This window comes from Lagopus muta, chromosome 6, assembly GCF_023343835.1.
Source record: "Lagopus muta isolate bLagMut1 chromosome 6, bLagMut1 primary, whole genome shotgun sequence".
Classification (NCBI taxonomy): Eukaryota; Metazoa; Chordata; class Aves; order Galliformes; family Phasianidae; genus Lagopus; species Lagopus muta.
Genome location: NC_064438.1, coordinates 57,760,112 through 57,781,884, shown reverse-complemented (window position 1 = coordinate 57,781,884; position 21,773 = coordinate 57,760,112). Strand labels below are relative to the sequence as shown.

The 21,773-nt window shown below is 47.5% G+C and overlaps 1 protein-coding gene and 1 long non-coding RNA gene across 5 annotated transcripts in view; one reads left to right on the top strand and one right to left on the bottom strand.

Moving 5' to 3' along the window:
* The window catches only part of NIN (ninein), a 53,823-nt gene that overhangs the window by 22,894 nt on the left and 9,156 nt on the right, over positions 1-21,773 (top strand). For 2 of the 4 annotated variants that reach the window (XM_048949110.1, XM_048949111.1), the window contains exons 9-28: positions 189-325; positions 632-772; positions 1,333-1,507; positions 2,369-2,479; positions 3,497-3,586; positions 4,827-4,980; positions 5,412-5,533; positions 6,456-6,970; positions 7,675-9,693; positions 10,788-10,913; positions 11,740-11,809; positions 11,997-12,212; positions 12,364-12,477; positions 13,764-13,886; positions 14,392-14,505; positions 15,105-15,251; positions 16,018-16,179; positions 17,096-17,245; positions 17,366-17,464; positions 20,483-20,674. In XM_048949110.1, coding sequence (XP_048805067.1) covers positions 189-325; positions 632-772; positions 1,333-1,507; positions 2,369-2,479; positions 3,497-3,586; positions 4,827-4,980; positions 5,412-5,533; positions 6,456-6,970; positions 7,675-9,693; positions 10,788-10,913; positions 11,740-11,809; positions 11,997-12,212; positions 12,364-12,477; positions 13,764-13,886; positions 14,392-14,505; positions 15,105-15,251; positions 16,018-16,179; positions 17,096-17,245; positions 17,366-17,464; positions 20,483-20,674 — 4,977 coding nt within the window. Of the gene's footprint in view, positions 1-188; positions 326-631; positions 773-1,332; positions 1,508-2,368; positions 2,480-3,496; positions 3,587-4,826; positions 4,981-5,411; positions 5,534-6,455; positions 6,971-7,674; positions 9,694-10,787; positions 10,914-11,739; positions 11,810-11,996; positions 12,213-12,363; positions 12,478-13,763; positions 13,887-14,391; positions 14,506-15,104; positions 15,252-16,017; positions 16,180-17,095; positions 17,246-17,365; positions 17,465-18,386; positions 20,458-20,482; positions 20,675-21,773 lie in introns of those variants that run through there. The other 2 variants (XM_048949112.1, XM_048949114.1) reach the window with 2 other exon arrangements.
* Positions 2,696-21,773, bottom strand: part of LOC125695135 (uncharacterized) — a 36,377-nt gene continuing 17,299 nt past the window's right edge. Inside the window, exon 3 of the long non-coding RNA XR_007377823.1 lies at positions 2,696-2,936. This is a non-coding gene — a long non-coding RNA (uncharacterized LOC125695135). The remainder of the gene's footprint in view (positions 2,937-21,773) is intronic.

Here is a 21,773-nt window from a genome sequence, read left to right as displayed (position 1 = left end):
GGTGTTTTCCATCGCCGCAGCTGGCACCAGCACTTCAATGTAGGAAGATGCCAGAGGTGTTTCCTGTAGTACCCAAAGCCATTCACAGCAAGCACAGATCTCATCTGAGCCTGCTCAGTTTGTTCTGTCAGTCTGTGTCCAAGTGCACAAGAAAGCACATTCTGTTCTAACACTGGATTGTTTCACAGGCTTTGGATTTCAGCTTGGATGGGAAGGTGAACCTGACCGAGCTGACGCTGGCACTAGAAAATGAGCTTCTAATAACCAAGAACAGCATCCACCAGGCGGCCCTGGCCAGCTTCAAGACAGAGATCAGACACTTGCTGTAAGTCATTGGGATCGCTGGTTCTGCTTTTCCCTTTGGTTTGTTCCCCTGTCCATCTGTATGCCACGCATATAAGCTGCAGCTCTAAGCAGTGTTGAGTTTTCTGCTATCTATCTTGAAATACTGTCCTTGGTTATCCATCAACCTGTGCATCCACCACAGATCCACGCATCCATGCAGCAGCTGGTCTTTAAACCTGCAGGTGTTACCCACCGGCTTGTATAACTTGTGCCTCTCAGCTCCCCACGTCTCCTCTATGGCTGCAAGATGGGGCAGGCCCAAGTGTTTCCATTTCCTTTGCCCTAGGGAGCGAGTTGACCAAGTGGCCAGAGAGAAGGAGAAGCTGCGCTCGGATTTGGAAAAAGCTGAAAAACTGAAATCTCTGATGGCTTCTGAAGTTGATGACCACCATGCAGCAATAGAGCGCCGCAATGAGTACAACCTCAGGTATGGTGTTGGTATATGTTGTCACCCCCATGGGTGACAGCAGCTCCTGCTTATCCTGAGCATTGCTGCAGGATAGCACTGTAAGTGCTTGGGGCTGGAGCCTGGGGCAGGGGTGAGCACCTGAGGTTTGGCTGAAATGCAGCCTGAGATTGTCCTGTGGCTGGCCAAGTTGAAGCAGTCCTGGGCTGTTCCTTCCCCACCTGCCAGACTCATCCATGGGTCTCAGGTGGTGCCAGCCCCATTCCATCTCTCTGCTTCCCACCTGTGGTCTGTGCACACCACTCACCTTCCCCATTATGAGGTGCGTGTGGATGTCAAACTTCAAATATTGATATCTCTGGCTGCAGAAACAGCAGCCTGAATCCTAAAATCCTGGCCAGGCTGTGGGCTGCACATCTGAAATGTCTCTGTGCCGTGCAGTTAATCCATGCTTCTCCAGGCAGCAGTCCCTCCTGGTGCAGGCACTGATAGGAGCAGCGCCGATTACCGCCCAGCTTAACTCACAGCAGTGTTTGCCTGCTGCTTTTCCTGAGCTTTTCTTACCTTTGATCCCTTAATAGGAAGCTGGATGAGGAGTACAAGGAACGAATCGGCGCTCTGAAGAATGAGCTGCGGAAAGAGCGCGAGCAAATCCTGCAGCAGGCTAACAGACAGCGGCTGGAGCTGGAGCAGGAGATAGAGAAGCTGAAAACTGATGAGAACTACGTCCGTGACCGCCTCACACTGTCCCTGAAGGTAACAGAATGAATGGACCCTGAAGGGGGGAGCAGTGCTGCGATTAGCTCCTTAATCATAGGATCTCTGCCGCAGTGGGTTGAGCTGAGTGAAAGTAGGTGTAGCTGCAAGGTAAGGGCATCGGACTCAGTGGTCCTTATGAGTCCCTTCCAAGTCATAGAATGATAGAATTAAAAGGGACCTCGAGGATGCCACATGTAGGGCCACCAACTCGGGGTGTTTCATTCTGTATCTGTGATGGCGTTTCTTGGATCACCTTGATTGGTTCCTGTTTGGGCTCATGGGGCTCCGTTTCAGATGGTAAAGCAAGCCTGCTTGCTTATTTCTTTGGAAAGCTCTTTTCTGCCTTCCAGTGCAGTCTTTCACCGGTGACCCTACACGTTCACATCCTTCAGCCATATTATTTTTTAGGAAGCACTTAAATCACAGCCAGCTTTTCTCTGAAGCTGACAACTGCTGAATCATAATGTAGAGCTTCAGATTGTTTGTAAGCTCATCACAGGAGAAAGATAATGGTGTTACCTTAGGGGCATCACAGGCAATGACAGTCAACACGCTGTGTTGAGGAGAGCAGCTTCTAAGCAGGCTGGCTGCCCTGTGAGCATCGAGGGAGCTGTTAAACACTCCTGAAGCAGCAGTTTGAAAGAGAGAGGAGTTGGGGTGTGTTGGGACCACCAGCAGCTGCTTTTTTGTGGCGAGAGGGATTGTGTGTGTTTGAAGGGTGGGAAACCAATGCACAATTCCCATTGCTGGCTGAAACTCATAACAATGTCAGGCTCTAACTTGACTCTCTAATGAGCCATTGCTTGCTATTGCTTTCTTTCTGCAACTGCTGAGGCTGCTGGGTTATGTTTGGTGCAGGAAAACAGCCGTCTGGAAAGCGAGCTCTTGGAAACTGGAGAAAAGCTGGCTGAGTATGAAAGCCTGGCAAGCAAACTGCAGAGGAACTTGGAAAATGTCCTGGCTGAGAAGGTAAAGCCTCCTCTTACCAGCACGTGCTCCCAATTGCCCAACTCATTTCCATTGAAGGAAATCACAGATCCTCCAGCTTGCCTGTAGTTTGGTTAAAATCAACAGTGGAGAGGCACATGGCAAAGCAATCATTCCATGGGTCTGAGGGGTGTTTTGGTGTTTGCTTTATTTATCCCCTTTGTAATTTTGGATATATCCAATCTGCAGATCCTTTCTAGGGCAGCTCATATCACAGCATCACAGAACGGCCTGGTTTGCACAGGAGCACAGTGCTCATCCAGCTCCAAGCCCCTGCTGTGTGCAGGTCACCAACCAGCAGCCCAGGCTGCCCAGAGCCACATCCAGCCTGGCCTTGAATGCCTGCAGGGATGGGGCATCCACAGCCTCCTTGGGCAACCTGTGCCAGTGCCTCACCACCCTCTGGCTCCAAAACTTCCTCCTCATATCCAACCCAAACCTCCCCTGTCTCACTTTAAAACCATTCCCCTTGTCCCATCACCACCCACCCTCACAAACAGCCGTTCCCCTCCTGTTTATCCGCTCCCTTCAAGCACTGAAGGCCACCATGAGGTCTCCCTGCAGCCTTCTCTTCTCCAAGCTCAACAAGCCCAGTTCCCTCAACCTTTCCTCACACAGAGCTGCTCCAGCCCTCTGCTCATCTCAGTGCCTCCTCTGGACCCGCTCCCAGAGCTCCACGTCCTTCCTGTGCTGGGGGCCCCAGGCCTGGACACAGTGCTGCAGATGGGGGCTCCAAGAGCTGAGTAGAGGTGGACGATCACCTCCTTGTCCCTGCTGGCTGCCCCTTTCTCATGCAGCCCAGAACACAGCTGCCCTTCCAGGCTGCAGGCGCACATCACGAGGTGCTTGGTGTTGCATTGCACCTCTGCTAAAACTTCATCTGAAAATCAAGATAACAGCTGAATGTGGTGGTATTCCAGTGGTAAAATAATAAATAAGGCAGAGAGAGGCAGCAGGGCTGTGTGGAAGGCTAACTGGGTGGTGCTGGTGCCGTTTCAGTTTGGGGACCTGGATCCCAGCAGTGCGGAGTTCTTCCTGCAGGAGGAGAGGTTGGCCCAAATGAAGAATGAATACGAGCTGCAGTGCAGGGTGAGTGGAGCCCTGGGGTTGGGGACCCAGCACTGGGCTGGGATGGGATATTTCCGAGTGCTGTCTGTTCCTGGAACAGCTCTGGCTTAAGAAAACAGAACTACATGCATTTAAAGCTTGCCTTCTCCTCCCCACATCTTGTGCAGCTGAATGCTTCCTGAAGGTGGGTCTGCGAGTATCTATTTCTGTATCTGTTTACTGAGGGTTGCACTGATTGCAAGCAATTGGCTCATCTGTTCTGCATTATCCCTGTTCACTGTGGAACCAGCTTGGCTCAGGACTGTGATTGGAACAGCATAGCAGCTCTGTTAAAGTTGGGGTTAAAAAGCAAATATTTTCTAGAAATATTTGCTGAACTGATTGATATTTCTTGATAAGAATTGGCTTGAACGTGCAGCTGGCTCTTTTGAGTGCTGGCAGACACTGTCAGTCTTTAGGGTTCCCTTTCTGAACCCTCCAAGTCTCCAGAGCTGCATGTTTACATGTTCAGGCATTCCTATCTTCAATAAGCGCTGTTCACTGAGCTCAGCACACTGCCTTTGGCACAAACACTTGGGAGGTTCTGCTGGCAAGTGGGCAGAAGTACCAGATGGGAAAGGCACTAATGAGGAGATCTCTTTCCTAATTTGATCTTTTACTTCTGCTTTGATTGGTTTTTTTTCCCCAAGTAGAATGGTATTTAGGAAGTATTTCTCAACTGTGTTTGGAAGCGTTCCGAAGGTGATGTTTAAAACTGTAGGAGGAAGAAGGAATAAAAAGTGCAAGTCCTACAGAGTGGTGGAGTTCAGAAGCACAATACATGCATGTATCAATCTGAAGGAGGCTCTGTCATCTTGATAAGAAACATATCTGCTCCTTGCACATGGGCTGGCACTTGGAAAAACAGTGCCTTCTCCAAAAGAAGGGACCTGTAGAGTCATTCAGGTTGAAGACATCCAAGTCCCCAGCCCACCCCACCATGCCTGCTGCCCACATCCCTCATGGGCAGTGACCATTCCTGGGCAGCTGTGCTATGGCAGCACTGCTCTTTTGGAGAGGAAATGTTTCCTAATATCCAACCTGATCCTCTCCTGGCACAACTTGAGGCCATCACTTCTCATCCTGGTTGTTAACTGGCAAGACTGAGTCCTTATCTGCAGCAATTCCCTCCTGCATGTCTTGTGTCTGTGTTATGCTGGTGTGCAGACGCCCAGCTGTTTGGCTGCTTTTACCAAAGCTTTCCTCTGCTTCTCCCCTGCAGGAGCTGCAGGACCAGATCGATGAGCTGCACTCAGAGCTGGAGGAGTACCGCACTCAGGGCAAGGTGTTCAGGCCGTCCCTGAAAAACTCACTGTCAGAGGAGTTTGATATTGATATCAAAAGCTATGGCAACAGTGGCGTTGAACCTGACCAGGGTAAGGCATGTTTCCTCTATGGGAAGTCCTGCAGTGTAGATATTTAGAATGTCTCAGATGGGGTTATGTAAAGGCTGCCCCAAACCTTCCCAATGAAATTCTTAGCAGCACTCCCATTTTAATGTGCAGCATTAAGTGCACATGACTGCTGTGCCATGTTCAAAGCTCAGATCATAGAATGGCCTGGGTTGCACAGGAGCACAGCGCTCATCCAGCTCCAACCCCCTGCTGTGTGCAGGTCACCAACCAGCAGCCCAGGCTGCCCAGAGCCACATCCAGCCTGGCCTTGGATGCCTGCAGGGATGGGGCATCCACAGCCTCCTTGGGCAACCTGTGCCAGTGCCTCACCACCCTCTGGGTGTATGAATACATCTATTGAAAACATAGCTCTTGGTGTTTCAAGGTGATGCATGTAATTATTCTCTTTAAAGGACTTGGGTCAGAAGACTGCAATCCATTAAATATGAGCATAGAGGCTGAAATGGCCATCGAGCAAATGAAGGAGCAGCATCACAGGGATTTGCATCACCTCAAGCAGGAGCTGGAAGACACTGTAAGCTATTCTTGTTTAGAACTTCACCAAATTTTGCAGCTGGGAGCAGTCTAAGCTTGTTCTGCAACAGGAGCAGATGTCATTGGTCCTGTTGGGCTTCTGTTGCATTTGATACACTGGACTTCAGCTCCAGTTAAGAGCTGGTAACTATGCTGCATCTGTATAATGCACTCATTTCATGTATGGTATAGGATAATGAAATTATCTTATAAGGGGATAATGAAATTGTATTCTGACAGAGTGGCAACTGTCTGCCCTGGTTTGCAAAGGGAAACAAGTGGTGCTTGTGGGGAAAGGGAACTAAAGCAATATTACCCTGACATCATTACTTTTCTTGTCACTTCTAAAACCTTAATGAAGGGAAACCCCTCACCTCTTAATCTGGGGAGGGTTTTGAAGAATGTGTTGGTGAAATGCTTCCATGGCAGCTACAAACCTGACTTAGGACTTTAAAGTGAGCAGGCTCTCTCTTCTGTGACAAAACTCATTTAATGTAAAGATACGAGTTTCACCAAAGCCATCTTTATCACAGTGAGACATGATGCTGAGCTCTTAGCAGGGGAAACCAATGTAAAGAGTGAGTCAGAATCACAGAATGGCCCGGGTTGGAAGGGACCTCAAGGATCACGAAGCTCCAACCCCCCCTGTGCCATGCAGGGCCACCAACCTCCCCATTTCACAGCAGCCCAGGCTGCCCAGGGCCCCATCCAACCTGGCCTTCAACACCTCCAGGGATGGACGGGGCATCACAGCCTCTCTGGGCAGCTGTTCCAGCACCTCACCACTCTCACAGCGCAAACTTCCCCCTGACATCCAACCTAAATGTCAAAATGCTCTATAAATTATGTGAAAACATTCTAGAGATGTTTCCTGTTCATTTCTGTTGTATGTTCTGGAGAAAAAGTCTGTGTTCCTCCTGCAGGTGAGTCACTATGAGAAGCAGCTGGGTGAGACGAAAACCCACTGTGAGAAGGAGCAGGAGGACATGAGGAAGAAGTACAGTGAGGAGATGCGTGTGATGGAGAAGCAGATAGCTGGGCTCAGAAGCCAAGTTGCAGAGCTGCAAGGAGAGGCTGCAGCACTCAGGGAGCAGCAAGAAAAGCTTGGCTGTGAACATAATGCTGAGAAAAACAAGCTGCAGGTCAGCTTCAGTGAGGAGAAAGCCAATCTGCAGGAGCTGCTGAGGCAGGAGCACGAGGACGATGTTAGAGCCAGGTTGGAGCAGGCCAATGAGAAGTTCAGTCGAGAACGGGAGGAGCTGATCCAGAACGGAGTCTGGGCAGAGGAGAAAATGAGAGCACTGCTGCAGGCACTGCAGGATGAGAAGGGAGAGCTGGAGCACGGCTTCCATCAGCAGCTGGAGAGGATGGCAGAAGCACATGCCCTGGAGAAGGAGGAGCTGCTGAGGAAGCACAGGCAGGAGTTGGAGGAGGAGAGGTGAGTGTCCCCATGGCTCTATAGCTGTGCTCTGTGCTGCTTGGCACTGTGACCTTAGTGATGCTGGCACAGAGCTCGCTCCCAGTGCTCGTTTCAGGTGCTGTAACTGCACAGTGCTTTATTCCAGAACCAGATGGGCTCATACACAGAGCTGTGTCTTCTGACCCTTTTCCAGCAGATATTTCTGCTGGCTCTTAGCTCACCCAGAGGCAGCAGTGCTGCTAAAGCATAACCAGGCGTGGTTAATTTGAGCTCCATTCGGCATCCCTGTGCTTTACAGTCCCTTTAATTTCGAGTTGTCCTTTTGTGAAGAAGCAAACAGGTGGTTGGTACATGCATCTAGTCAGGAGTGAGCATCAGAAGTAATGAGAGCATCCTGGGCTGACAGGGAGAGATGGGGACAAGAATATTTGCCCCCCTCAAATCCAATGCCAGGTATAGGAGAACACATCCATGGCAATTATCATTGAATTATCAATGAAAATTGATAATTTTCATTGGAAATGGAATGGTTTTCATGGAAAACGAGTACACCAAGTTTCAATAAATGGCCTCGTTTAACTTTTTGCTCTCAGAAACACCCAGCAAACAGTAGTGCCACTAAAACTCAGTAGGAGAAGGTATTCAGTTGAAGTAGCTTTGAAAATTGATCTCTTCCTGAGATAGCCCAGGGTTTAGTAATGTGTTATGTTAACCACGTTTAGGCAAAAAATGGAAAGTGACTATAACAGAAGAGCATCTCATGCTGAAAGCCAGTTCTCTGCTGACACCCAAACACTTGTGAATAAGTATGAAGAAACCATCCAAAGTCTGGAGGGCCGCTACCAGCGAGAGCTGCGTGAGTTTGTGGAACTGCAGAGAGAGGAGAAGGCTCAGTGGGAGTTTGAAAGGGATGAGATTGCCCAGGAGGTCGCTGAAGCCCACGAGCAGCTGAAGGAAAGCCTGGCAAATGAGAAGGCTGCATCTGTTGCCCTGAGCCGAGAGAAGGAGCTCCTGGAGAAGAAGTTTAAGGAGGAGGTGAACATGTTGGTGTGCGAGAAGGAGCAGCTCCAGAAAGAACTGCAGGAGCTGAGGGATGCTGCTGAGGAGCGGGAGAGAAAGCTGAGCAGTGAGATGCTACAGCTTCAAAATGACCACGAGAGAGAGCTGAAGGACAAAGAGGAGCGTATCAACACGGTGGAGGAAAGTGGGAAACTGATCAGGCAAAAGCTGGAGAGACTCCATAGTGAGTATAAGCGGGAGAAGGAAGAACTGAATTCCAAGCTTCTGGCCTTGGAAAGTTTAAACAAAGACATTTGTGTGAAAGCAGAAGCAGAAAAGGCAGAGATGAATTTGGAAATCTCAAACCTCCAAGAAAAAGTGCAGAAGTTGCAGTGGGAGAACCTTAGTTTTTCTGCACTACAGAATCACTATCGGGTCCTGGAAAACGAATACACCAAAGCAAAGAGCAAAATAGCTTCTTTCTCTGCTACGGAGCCGCTGGGAGATGATGCAGATGTGCTCATAAACCTGCAGAAAGTGCATGAGCAAGCTGTGAAGGAAAATGTCAGGATGGCTGCTGAGATTGTCAGGCTGCAGCAAAGGCTGCAAGATGCTGAGTGCAGATCCATGGGGCGTGCCTGGCCTAATTGCTCTGACCAAACATTGCAGCTGCTAGATGAAGTGAATCCTCTTTTTGGAGGGCTGCCCTGTGACTGTAGAGATGAAGGCAAGGGAGCGGATCTGGATGGCTGTCAGTTCCTGGAGGCTGATGCTACAGACCTGGAAGAAAGGATGGGTTGTGGTTTGGAGGAGCCGTGTGATGGAAGCAGAGCGGACAGTGGTGCTCCTGAGGTGTGGATGTGCCACGTGCCAGGGGGTAAAATGGCACTGGAGAGTGATGGCAACCTTGACTTGGACAAGGATCTAGAGGTGGGTTCTCAGGTGCCTCTGCTGCAAACAAACAGAGATCTTGAGGGAGTACCCAGGCTAAAAATACTCCAGAATGGTATTGAACAGCAGAATGTCTGTCTGCTAAGTAACAGAGCAGCTCCCAAGAGTAAAAGCTTTCATCCTGATGCTTCAAGGCTGCAGACTGAACTTGAGCACATCAAAGAACTGGAACGTGTTCCTGGATTGATGAACGGTGACCTGGAAAGTGCAATACCTCAACTCTGGGAGAAGGTTGAAGAGTTGCAAGAAAGATTGATGGCACAAGCCAAGCTGCTGTCACTGCAAGAAGAAATTCAGGCAGAAAATGAGGGCCTGAAATCTGAAGTGATGAAGTTAGTAGAAAAAAACAGAGTTCTGGAAGACAACCTGTGTGAACTGAGAAGCTTTCATTGCAAGCTAGAAGAAAGAGAGCTGGAAAGTATGAAGCTCTGGGAAGAAAACACGCAGCTCCCCAAAACAGTTAGAGAACTGAAAGATGGCCAAACCCAAAGTGTTGGAGGAGAAATAGATGTGTCCAGGGAGAAGTTAAGGCTGCGATGCCAGCTTGGAAAGCCAGAAGAACGGGCGGCAGTGCTTAAGGCTCTGCAAGATGAGCATGCCCAACGTGGCAGCACGATGAAGGAAGCATCAACAGAAAAGACAGGTCTGCAGGAGCACAGTGAGATGCTGGAGGAGGTCCCCACTCTGGTTAACCCCAATGCCATGCATCCCCAGGAGGAGGAGAGGAACGCAGTGACACGTGGCTTACAAAGCACGTGCACCGAGCTGCAGCAAAAAGTTGATCTTTTGAGGTAATGTACGCTTACAGAGCTTTGTGGGAAGCGTGGCAGCCCCACAATGCTCCAGCTTGCTGCTTGCTCCACGTAGAAACTAACCTAGTGTGTCCTGCTGACCATCCTTAGCCCTACTGACCGCCCTGCGGCTGCCACCTTAACCTCTGTAGCTTAGCCCTTAGAAAGCAGTGCCTCGGAATCTGACTGCTGATAGGTGTCTGAATGTGGATAACCATGGCTGGGATAAACATGTGGCTTGCTCCTCTGAACGTGACTTAGCATGACATAACACAAGTGATTTGCCCTTGGATGCAGTTGCCTTTGCAGCGTGTACAGCAAGGCCCTCTGTGTTAATGTCTGAAAGATGGTAGTTACGTTTTTCAGGATGCTTTCAGCTGTCACTAATATCACCTCTTTGTTCTTTTCCTTTCTAGCACTTCTAGAGTGTTACTTGGAAAAGCTAGAATTGTTTTGCTTTTTCTAAATACCAGAGGCAACACTAAAGAGTCACAGAGCTATTGAATGGTTTGAGTTGGAAGGGAACCCTTTGAGGCCATCTGATCCCACTCCCCACAGTGCACAGGGACACCCACAGCTCCATCGGTGCTCACTGCCCATCCCCTGATCTTGGATTTCCTTAGGAATGGGGCACCGCTGCCTCTCTGGGCACCCTGTGCAATGCCTCCCCATCCTTAATGTCAATAACTTCTCCCTTATGTCCAATCCAACTCTCCCCTCTTTTAGTTTGAACCTGTTTCCCCTTGTCCCGCCACAGCAGTCCCCATGCTGCAGTCTGCTGATGGTGCTGTGGAGCTCTTCAAATTCACAGCTACGTTATTGATACTTAAGGACCAGAAGGTATAATACAGTATTGAAGTGCAAAACTTCTACTAGCTATCTTAAATAACTTTGTGCAGGTGTTTTGTACAGTTAATATCCCCTTTCTCATGATTCAAGGAAGCAGTCTAAATGTAAAATCTCTATGCAGCTCATATGAATTACCCAGCTGCAGCTTTGTTGCCAAGGATCACAAGCAGGTCAGGCTTTCAGTGACTTCTCTCCTTTGGTGACGCTCAGAAGCTGTTCTCACATGTCTCATCTCTCTGCCACAGATGTGAGGCTGAGAAGCTCAGAGAAGAAAACGCCATTCTGAAAAACAAAGTGATGCTGTTAAATGAGGAGGGCAGTGCTTCCAGCCTGAAACTGCGGGAGCTGAATGGATCCCGGGAGGAGATGCGGTAAGGACTGCGTGCGACCACGTGTGCACCTCTGGGCTCTTGCTGCAAGGTTGCATCCTGTCTCCTAAAGCTCCTGCACACCTTAGCTGTTGCCCAGGCTTTGAAGCAAGCAGGCTGTCTGGTGCCACCAGCAGTTCCTGTGCCCCTCCCCAGCCCACAGTTTCTCCTGCCTGATCCTAGAGCTAAAGGAGGAGCTTTAACCCATGGGTCATTGTCATAGAATCCTAGAATGGCCTGGGTTGCAGAGGAGCACAGTGCTCATCCAGCTCCAACCCCCTGCTGTGTGCAGGTCACCAACCAGCAGCCCAGGCTGCCCAGAGCCACATCCAGCCTGGCCTTGAATGCCTGCAGGGATGGGGCATCCACAGCCTCCTTGGGCAACCTGTGCCAGTGCCTCACCACCCTCTGGCTGAAAAACTTCCTCCTCAGATCCAACCCAAACCTCCCCTGTCTCACTTTAAAGCCATTCCCCTTGTCCCATCACCATCCACCCTCACACACAGCCATTCCCCTCCTGTTTATCCGCTCCCTTCAAGCACTGGAAGGCCACCATGAGGTCTCCCCACAGCCTTCTCTTCTCCAAGCTAAACAAGCCCAGTTCCCTCAACCTTTCCTTATAGAAGAGGTGCTCAGCCCTCAGTCTTCTAGGAAAGAAATGCATGGGGGTGTCAAGGAAGCAGGTACTCACCAAGTCTGTGCAAAGCAGTGATGCTAAGTGTGAAATGAAAGTCCGGAATGACCATTTCTTGTGAGGTGAACCAGATTGTTTTTGCAGGCATGTATATTAGCAAGTGACCTCACACTGATGAGCTTTCCTTTTTCCTAGGCTAAAGATAGAGGCAGTAAGGAAGGAGAAAGTGGCTGTGCAGAAGATGGTTGACAATCTGAAAAAGCAGGTATGCAGACCGAGTCCAGCAGCTTCTCTGGAGAAACATCACTGTAATCATCGCTCCTTCCTTACGTGGTCCAACCTGAAGGCAACTGTGATGCTATTGCAATTGTTTTTTAAAAAAAAAAATATATATATATATCTACCATGCAGTGCCAAAACTAGTCGTAACTGACACTGCTCTCCCAATTCAGGTGGCAGATCTGAAGGCCAGGAACCAGCAGCTGGACTCTGAAAACACAGAACTGAGCCAGAGAAACTCCAAAAACCAAGCAGATGTGCAGGATCTCAACCAACAGCTGGCAAGGGTGCTCAAGCAAAAGGAAAGGGAAGCAGGAAAATGTACCCTGGAAGAGTGGGAAAAGGAGAGATTGGCACTGAAAGAGGAACTAGAAAACAATAAAGTGAAGGTATGGGATAAGTGGCTCTAATGGAATGGAGCAACTGAACCTTTAGGAATTAGCATCCATTTCCCTAACCTGTATCACTGGTCCCAGCACCCTCTGCTGAACCTTCATTAGTGTCTCTCAAACTGAGATCAGGGCTTTTTACTTCTCGCAGTCATCAAATGTGGTGTCCTCCTTGGAGATGGAGCTGTCAGAAATGAAAGTTCAAGCTCGTGTGTTGGAGCAGGAGAACCGCCTTCTCAAGGAGGAGTTGGAGAAGGCAAAGCAGGTATGGCACCCTACCCAGGTACCACCAGGTGATGGCTTAGAGCCACCAACCTGTCTCTTCTTGGGCCCTGCTCTCTTGATTGAGATGGAAGTAGTTAATTTCTCTAACCAAATGTCATAATGTAACGTGTATTATCAAGGACAGCATTATAAATCTTCTTGAGACAGCCTCTCAGTGCAAGGCACAGCTGTTCAATTGTAGTTGATTTTGCTTGCTTAGACTTTGCCAAAAGTTATTCCAGAGCAGTAGATCTTCACAGTCAGTCGTTAATGACAAAGACCAAGACTATTCAACAGCATATAAGGCTTTTCTAGCTTGTGTGAGTAGGGTGGAATATTTCACTGAGCAGTTGGTGACATCCATCCAGCTCCTCTCAAGGAGTGGTTGCTTCCACCATGTCCCCTAGCAAAGCCAAAGCAATAAGAGTAGCAATTGGAGACTTGGACAGCTTAGAACTTTAAAAAGATAATGTCCTGGAGGGCCTGGCTGTTGCCCATATAAACAGGGTTCATTTGGCAGCAAGTATATAATGATAATTATAAATAATGAAGGCTGCCAATGAATTAGCCTTCCTGATTAGGGTGCCACGAAGTCATTTTCTTTAAAGCAGAGCATTCATTTGATGTTCCCCATGCTTGGGATTTATAATGGCCTTAAAAAGCAAAAGCAGATGAGATCTATTGAGTCAAGAGTGGATTGCTGCTCGAGTGTAATTAAAGACAGAAGATTGAGTGAGCAAAGCCCATAGAGCAGAGGAGAAGGCAGACAAAGCTGATGCACTGTGCCAGATGGGAAAGGGATCAGAAGTCAGCTGGGTGGCTTTTCTTTCCTCCTTTTCTGGGAAGGAGGCCTTATCTTATCAAAGCCTTATCTACTCTGTTGATGTTAGAAGGTGACTGGGGACATGGATGTGGGAAGGAGAACTGTCTGTTCTGATTATTCATAAAAATAAAAACCAAAACCCAGCACGATACACAAAATGAAAATTCAAAGCTTTAGTATCTGCTATGTCCTCTACCCAATGCAATTGGTGTTGTACAACCCAGTGGGTCCTATATTATGTCATGGGCTCTAACACACAAGCAGTGCAGGAGGTGTAGCACCTGTCTGCAGGTGTGTGGCTCACAGGAGCCCTGACACAGGCTGCCCTGGGTCATGAGTGGTACTCTGCTCCTATCTTTTCCACTCTATCCAGTGCACTACAGTTGGTCCTAAGGTGAGGAGAAGGCTTTGTTCGGTGCTTGCATGTAAAGCTCTGAACTGATGGAGGGCCTTGTCTCCCACAGCTGCCCAGGTGCCCTGACCTCTCTGACCTTCAGAACGAAGTCTCTAGCTTGATGACTAAGAATGAAAAGCTGCTGAAAGAAAAGGAAGCGCTGAGCGAGGAATTAAGCAGATGTATTGATAAGGTAAGGCAGGACTGCACAGCCATGCCCCTACCTGGGTGCTGCAACAAGGTGCTGAAGTTCTTATGTCACAGTCTGCATCCCTCTAAGCTATGAAACTGCTTTGGGTTTCCTTCTTACCTTCAGGCCAGATTGAGGCTTCTGTGCCATTGCATTTTTTTCCCTTGCTGGTCTTAAGGAGCGCTTTTGGAGCATAGTTTGAGTGCAGTTTGGTTACATAGCAAATTCCAAACAGTGAGGAGCAGAGGCATGGATAGGAATGTTGCAGCAGGACAAGGAGGACAGTGTTCTTGCACTCTGTATTCTAACTCCAGGCTGGAGCAGCACAGTGGGCATGCCATAAATAATGATCCTGTTGTGCACAGATTCACAACTGAGTTGGTTGGTTTTGTTTGTTCTCCTCCAATTTCCTTGCATAGCTGTAACTCCATCTATCATAACTCCTAAAGTCAAACTGAGTTAAAGAAAATCCCAAATGATTCAGGCTTAGCTGTGTATCTTATTGCAGGTGGCCAAAGTAAGCTGCTTGGAGAGCGCTGTTGGCAGCTTGAAGCAGGAGCAGAAGTCCTGGGAACAACAGAGTCAGACCCTGAAAACGCAGCTATCAGCTTCACAGGAGAAGGTATAACAGTGGGTTTTGTTACAGTCCTGAATCAAAGCATTTTGGAATTTCTGGTACAGCTTTTTTCATAGAAAACAGCCCTCTTCTAACATGTGCAAGGACTTCATGCAACTCAGAATGGGTGCTTTGATGGGCTTTCAAAGTGATGTCCTTAAAGGACAAAAGGAAACTTGTTAAATATGACCTTTTTTTTTTCCCCACATCCAAGTTCCTCTTGCCAACTCGCTCTGCCCAGCACTGCAGTGATCCTGCTTCTGCTCCCTGCTTTTTGATGGTTGTTTGTTTCCTAGCAGCCAAGAGCAGGGACAAATGGCCATTTGCTTGGCTGATGGCACTGCTCTTGTCTCTTGTTGGCCATGGGCCACCAAGAAGAAGAAATAAATCAGAAGGAATCTCCTTTTCCCAGCATGTCACAACAAGTATTCTGTGATGGAAGATGAGTGCAGTATTTTGGCCGTTTTTAAGAGGGTGTGGCAGCTGATTTGAAGCAGAAACTTGGAGAACTGTTTATCACTTCCATGAGCTGGGCTGCCAGCATCATCTCATCACCCCTTCCAACAGTCAGCAGTCAAATAGCAGAGATTTGTGGCACCTTACAGGTTCAGAGCCTGGATGAAACCCTGCAGAACACCAGCCTCCAAATGTCCTGCCTGAGGTCGGACCTGCGGGTGGCACAGCAGGAGAAGGAAGCTCTTGAGCAAGAGGTGATGTCTTTACACAAGCAGCTGCAGAACGCCAATGAGAAGGTAACTGAGCTCTGTCAGATCCACGCGGATGACTTACAGATGGGCATCCTGTCACTGGAGCCAGTCTGATTGTTAGGCTGGCTCATTAATGAGCAAGGCAGAAATAGTGCTGCAAGCCTGAGCAAGCAGCTTCTGAATGACATTGGTTTTGACTCTTATAAACACAAGTGATAGAAAGCTAGCAATCAAACTGCCTAGAGGGAGGAGGGCATAAAAAAAGACAGTATTTCTGTGATGCTTTCTGGTTTTAATAGTTTTCATGTTGAAGAGATAACTATCATTAGCCTGTTAAGGTTGTTTGCAATGCCAAGCTGATGAGGAGGTGGGTCTGAAGGAGGTGGCAGGCAGCAGTCCTGCGTTAGCATTATGAATGTAGCCCCCGATTTGGCTGCTTTGCTGTGTAATTAAAGGAATATTTAATGAGCACACGGGAAGGAGAGTGCTTCAGAATTGTGCAACAGGAGCTGAATCGCAGCTTTGCTGAATAATATGTAATGGAGTTCTATTATTTATTTGATGAGGCTGCAAAATAGAGCCCATTTTTGTGCCATCGAGCTGAGTGTGCGCTCACAGTAAGCATTCCAGCTGTGATTTGGCAAAGTGCTTGGCTGCACACTGGGATGACCATGCTGGATTTCACTGGCACATAGGCTGGGAGGGAGATAGAGCCCTGCAGCTACCAAAAGCCTCCTTAAACACCTCCTGAACGGAGAAAACGTCTGCTTCTCTGTTGAAGGCCTAACCCTGCAATTCTGTCTGTCTTAAGAACAGGGTCCTAGCACGGGCTGTGCCTTCCCCAGGGTGCACACAGCAGGACGAGCTGGAGCAGCTGATGGCCCAGGAGCAGCAGCTGCTGCGGCAGGAGAAGGAACGGCTGCAGAGGGAAGCCCGCAGCTCTGCCACAGAGCTGGTGCATGCCAGGGAGAAGGTAGGGGATGCTTCAGATAGTCTCTTGTCGAAGATTCTGCTCTGCCCCCTCTGCTCTGCCCTGAGGAGGCCACATCTGGAGCACAGGATCCCCTTCTGGGTTCCTCAGTTCCAAGCAGATGTGCAGTTGCTGGAGAGAAGCCAATGGAGGGCAGCAGAGGTGGTGGGGGGTCATCAGATGTGACAAAGCCTTGGCACAGGTTGCCCGGGGAGGTGGTGGGGTCTCCTGTGGAGATATGCAAAACCCATCTGGAAACTTTCCTGTGCAACCTACTGTAGGGAACCTGCTTTAGCAGAGGGTTCATAGAATCACAGCATGGCCTGGGTTGCACAGGAGCACAGTGCTCATCCAGCTCCAACCCCTGCTGTGTGCAGGTCACCAACCAGCAGCCCAGGCTGCCCAGAGCCACATCCAGCCTGGCCTTGAATGCCTGCAGGGATGGGGCATCCACAGCCTCCTTGGGGCAACCTGTGCCAGTGCCTCACCACCCTCTGGCTGAAAAACTTCCTTCTCAGATCCAACCCAAACCTCCCCTGTCTCACTTTAAAACCATCCCCCCTTGTCCTCTCGCTATCTACCCTGGGTTGAATGGGGAATTTGCAGAGGGCCCTTCCATTGCCTACAACTCTGGGATTTATTTATTATGTCTTCTAGCATTCTTCACATTTAATTTCCTAGCTTACAATATTAGGCAGATTATGGGGAGGAGAAAGAGTTGCTCAAAGCTAAAATATCAGAAGTACCAGAATCTGTTATGAATCTGAAATCAGCTGGTACCAGATATTGCAAATGCAATTGATTTATTTGCAGTGGGCTGTCAGTTTTGACCTACTGGAATGTGCCAAAAACATCACTACAAAGCAGATGGAATGGTTTGGAATGTCTTCTCACATTTGTTCATCTCTGGTCTCTTCAGATCCGACAGCTGGAATCCACTGTCCTCTCCTTAAAGCATCAGAAGCATCAAAGCCAGTCAGGTATTGTCAAAGCCATAGAGCAGGAGAAACTAAGCTTGAAGAGAGAGTGTGAACAGCTACAGAAGGAGTTGTCCTCTGCCAATAGGAAGGTTAGTCCAAGTGCTTAATCTGGGGTTGGTGTGACGTGCAGCCACTCATGACTTGCATGTTGAATACAGCAGATAAAATGAAGCTGCTGCCTTTCTAAGGAAACCTCTTGTCTTCTATAGATCAGTCAGATGAATTCTGTTGGACACGAATTGGAAACAAGCTCAGAAAATGAAGGGCTAAGGAAAAAGCAGGTCAAGCTGGACGATCAGTTAATGGAGGTACTTCTCAATAGGTGCTGACTGCACTGACTGTAGTGTGGAGGTTTATCATCAGTGTGTCACTGAATCCATGAATTCATTTATAAAACGAAAGTAAAGCTTTCCTCTTCAGGGAAAATGATCAAAACTGGAAGAATTGCTGTCTGTTAATGTTAATGTGATCTTTCATGATCAGTGTGAGTGTGATTGATGTGCTTCTGTGAAGCACGGTGTGGTTCATGGTAACTTGTGTGATGTTCCAGATACAAAGTCAAATGGGGAAGAATTTTGTTTCTGTGCTTGAGGCAAGGCTAACACTTTGTTCTTCCTTCCTAAAACATATCACCTCAAATGTCCTGACTAATATTTGTCTAATGCTGCTCTTAATGTAAAAGCCTGTTCTTATTTACCATGAGAATAGTTGGCTGAATGGAAGCCTTGCTTAGCAGAACCTCTGAGCTGTCTCTGCAATGAACTTGGTCTGAATTTCAGTTTAAAACATTTTTAACTTGTTCCATAAATGAGACAGTCTTATAGATGAGGCTTTTGCAGCACTGTTGGTTGAAATACCTCATGGTTTTCATCAGGGAAGCAAACGGGAAACGTGTTATGCTGAATATACTCTGTAATTAGCTGTGAAATTATTAAAAACTTGATTAGAAAAATTTTGGCCAGTTGTTGAAAACAGTTTTATTTCCTGTGCCTTTGCTTCGTGTATTTCCAATTATGCTTTGGGAAAAATCCCAACTCTGTTGAACTCTTCAGTCTGAACATCAAGTATGGAGTTGGGTTTTCTCCCAAAAGCTGTAATTCAAACATGCAGGACTTGTTATTTCTGATACCATTATCCCAGCAGGAGTGTATGATGTTCACTTAGCACTTTGTGACCTCTAACTTTCTCTTTTGTGCCTGTTCTCCTTTTGTCCATGGCTAACCTGTCTAGAACTCAGTGGTTGGAACTAGCAGAGAAGGGTGCAGTTCTCTTTCTGAAATAGTGTGCGAAGGTAGAGCAACCATTTTCAATGTACTACCATAGCATGAAGAAAACATTCTGGAATGGATTTTCTTCTTTACTCCATGCATCTTTTGAAGTAAAGGAGCCATTATTCATTTTAACGTCCTTCCTTTGGCAGCTGCGCTAACCTGTTGGGTGCAGGCAGTGCGTGCTGTGATTGGATTCTATAGGAAAACATTGGATATTCCAGAGGGGTTGCAGTGAAAATGGAGAAATGACCGATTGCGTTCAAAAGGATCAAACTGATCGTGAGAAAATGAAAAGTGGCTCCATCCCTTCCTTCTCACCCAGTGACTGTGAGGCCTGAAGGTGTCCTCATGTTTGCCTCTGGCCTTTTGCATGCCTTTTCACCAGACTGTCAAGTGTTTCCCTAGTACTGACTGATATGTGCTCACACTGTGTCATCCCTGATAGTTTAGTGAGCTCCTTACTGTTCCACTTCCTTCCACAGATGAATGTGGCAAGACTACGTTGTTTTCATGAGCCATTAGCGACTTCATTTTGAGATGTCAGCATTTGTTGGTGTCTCCTCAGCTCTTCCACCCGTGTGTTTGGCAACATCACATGAAACCCTGTACAAATCCCATTCAAATTTCATTATTTCTGCTGTTTATGCTGTTGGTAAAAGAATAGCTTTGTTGTAGGCAAATTGATTCAAGAGAATTTCCTGATACGTATTTATATATTCTTTAAAAAAAGCTTTTTTGAGATACTTAGACTACTTTAAAATACCTTCTAAGCCTATATTCAATTTATTTGAGCCAGCAGAGGTGGGCAGATGCTATCACAGCCACAGCACTGATGTTCTTATCACATTTCAAGCCCCTCTCTATCTCCATTAGGGCTCCACCATTGGATACACCATTAGAGCAGCACCCTCGATGGAATTACACCATTATGTCAAGTGCTTATAGTTGATTCCATTATAGATGAACTCAATAACGGAACTGTGATGCTAATTGAGGCCTTAATTACAGCACTTGTGAAAGGAAAAGTAATACTGCTAATGTAATCTCACCTTTTCCTAAGGGACCAGAGTAATGGTTATGAGATAACAGGATTTTGTGATGTGGTTAGCTGGCTCTTACAGGAAGAATGATTTTTACACGAAGAAAGCATTAATCTTATGCAAATGCAAGCTGCAAATTGGCTTGGCTGAAACTTAAGTCTCAAATTTTAACAAGCTCTGCTTGTGGCATGACTCTAAACGAGAAACATAAAATGTGTGAGGTCTTCTGTTCCACAGAAGGCTCCTAAGTAGTGAATTCACAATACAACGCAGCAGAGAGCATGAAGATACTTCGGTCACTTTAGACTGTATAGAGAATGTTTCGCTTTTAGGATTTTGTTTTGCTTTTTGAGGAGATTAAAGACTAGAAATAATCAATGCTGGTGGGTGACACCTTCAGCCTGCCTCATGCTGGCTTGGATATTAGGAAGAATTTCTTCTCTGGAAGAGTGGTGTGACTGGGACAGGCTGCCCAGGGAGGTGGTGGAGTCACCATCTCTGGAGGTGTTAAGGGAAGGATGGGTGTAGGCTTAGGCCCACTGTTAGTAGGCAGGATTGGTTGCAGGTGGATGGTTGGACTGGGGGATCTTAGAGGTCTTAATGATTCTATGCTAATTCTATACCAGAGCTTTGATTTGTACCAAGATGTTGTTATTAGAAGAGTTGCAAGGGCTAAGGTTAAAATTGAAAACAAAAGTGAAGTTATAGCTCAGCACAGACCTGTTTAGGATTTCACCAGAGATTCCAGGAGCTGTAATGCAGGCCTGAAGTTACGAATCAAAGCTCAATCTCCTATAGACTTTACAGAACTGCATGTAAAGATGCATCATTTTCCATTGGGAAGAGTTTGTCTTAGCATCTGTTTCTGGCTTCAGACTGGCTTCCCTTGTGCACAAGAGATGCTTTAAGCTTTAAGCTCAGTGCATCGTGTGTCATGCAAGAACAACTCCAGACACACACCTCGAGCAACGCGCCGTGCTGCTCCCCCCTGACAGCCTGTCTTGTTGCCCTGCAGATGCGACGCTCGAGCAGCAGCGGGATGCTTAGCCAGCCCCTGCACCCCCGGGAGCTCCCACAGCAGGGCTGTGCCGTGGTGCCCAGGGAGCAGTTCCTGCAGCTCCAGCAGCAGCTGCTGCAGGCGGAGCAGCGGGGCCAGCGGTTGCAGGAGGAGCTTGAGAGCAGACCTTCTGAAACCCACATGCAGCAGGTAAGGCTCTCGTTTCTCTGCAGGCTTCAGTGGGGCGTTGGGTTCGTTTGGTGTTTTGACTTTTGAGATCCGTTCTCCGTTTATGCCAGTTCGAAATGGGAATTAGTTGCATCAAAGCTGTGCACAAACAAGCCTTTATTCAGCCCACGCAGCTTGAGCCGTGGTTCAGTTCTGAAGTCCCTTTAGTCTTCACGGCTCACTCCATCCACATTCAGCTGTTGGCTTTTCTCCTTGTCATCAATGTGCAGTAAGTGTTTGCAGTTGGCTTTTTATTTTCCCTAACGTCCACGTCTGGAACCTTTGCTCTGGGAAATACACAGTGCACAGACACGCTGGCATCAGACATAAAGCATGAGCTCAGGCTGTTGCTGCCACATGGAGTTCTGCCACCTGAGACATGGCAGAGCATAATACAAGCAAGTGACCCTTTTTGTAAAGTTTCCCATCTTCATTATTTGGACACGATAGGGTGTTGTTTGGAGGGCACCGTTCCTGTTGTCCTGAAACATCATCCCTGCTGTTTCTGAGGGAAAGCAATCTAATTCCAACAAAGATGCAGCCTCTGCACTCACTGGGCTGAGTCACTCCTCGTATTTCAACATGCAAGACTGAATGATAAGCAATAATAAGCTCTAGTAGCAAATTTTGCATCTCCCATGTAAAATGAACCTTAAAATTAGGCTGCCAACCCATAGTTTTGCTTGAGTACGTGCTCAGCTCCTGCTTTCTGCAGGTCTTTTTCATTGGAAAAGTCAGATGATGTTTTGGTGACCACATCCTTAAATCTCTAAAGCTTTGGCTTTGGGCACGTATCTTAAAATAACAGTAATATGACTTAAGATAAAGCCCTAAGTAATGTAAATAAAAGGCTAACGTTTTTATTAACCTGTTAGCAGAAAAAAAAACCACATTTTACACTCTCTTGTATTTTATCTAGAGCAAAATTAGAAATTGATATATCTACATCAGCTTTAAGTCTCTGAACTTCAAAGATTTGACCATGTTAGTAGGTGTATTTTGGAAGGTGTATTATGGGGGGGAAAAAAAATATGTCCAGTAATAGTTTCTAAAGCTTACAGAACTTGCAGTGACTGTTTTA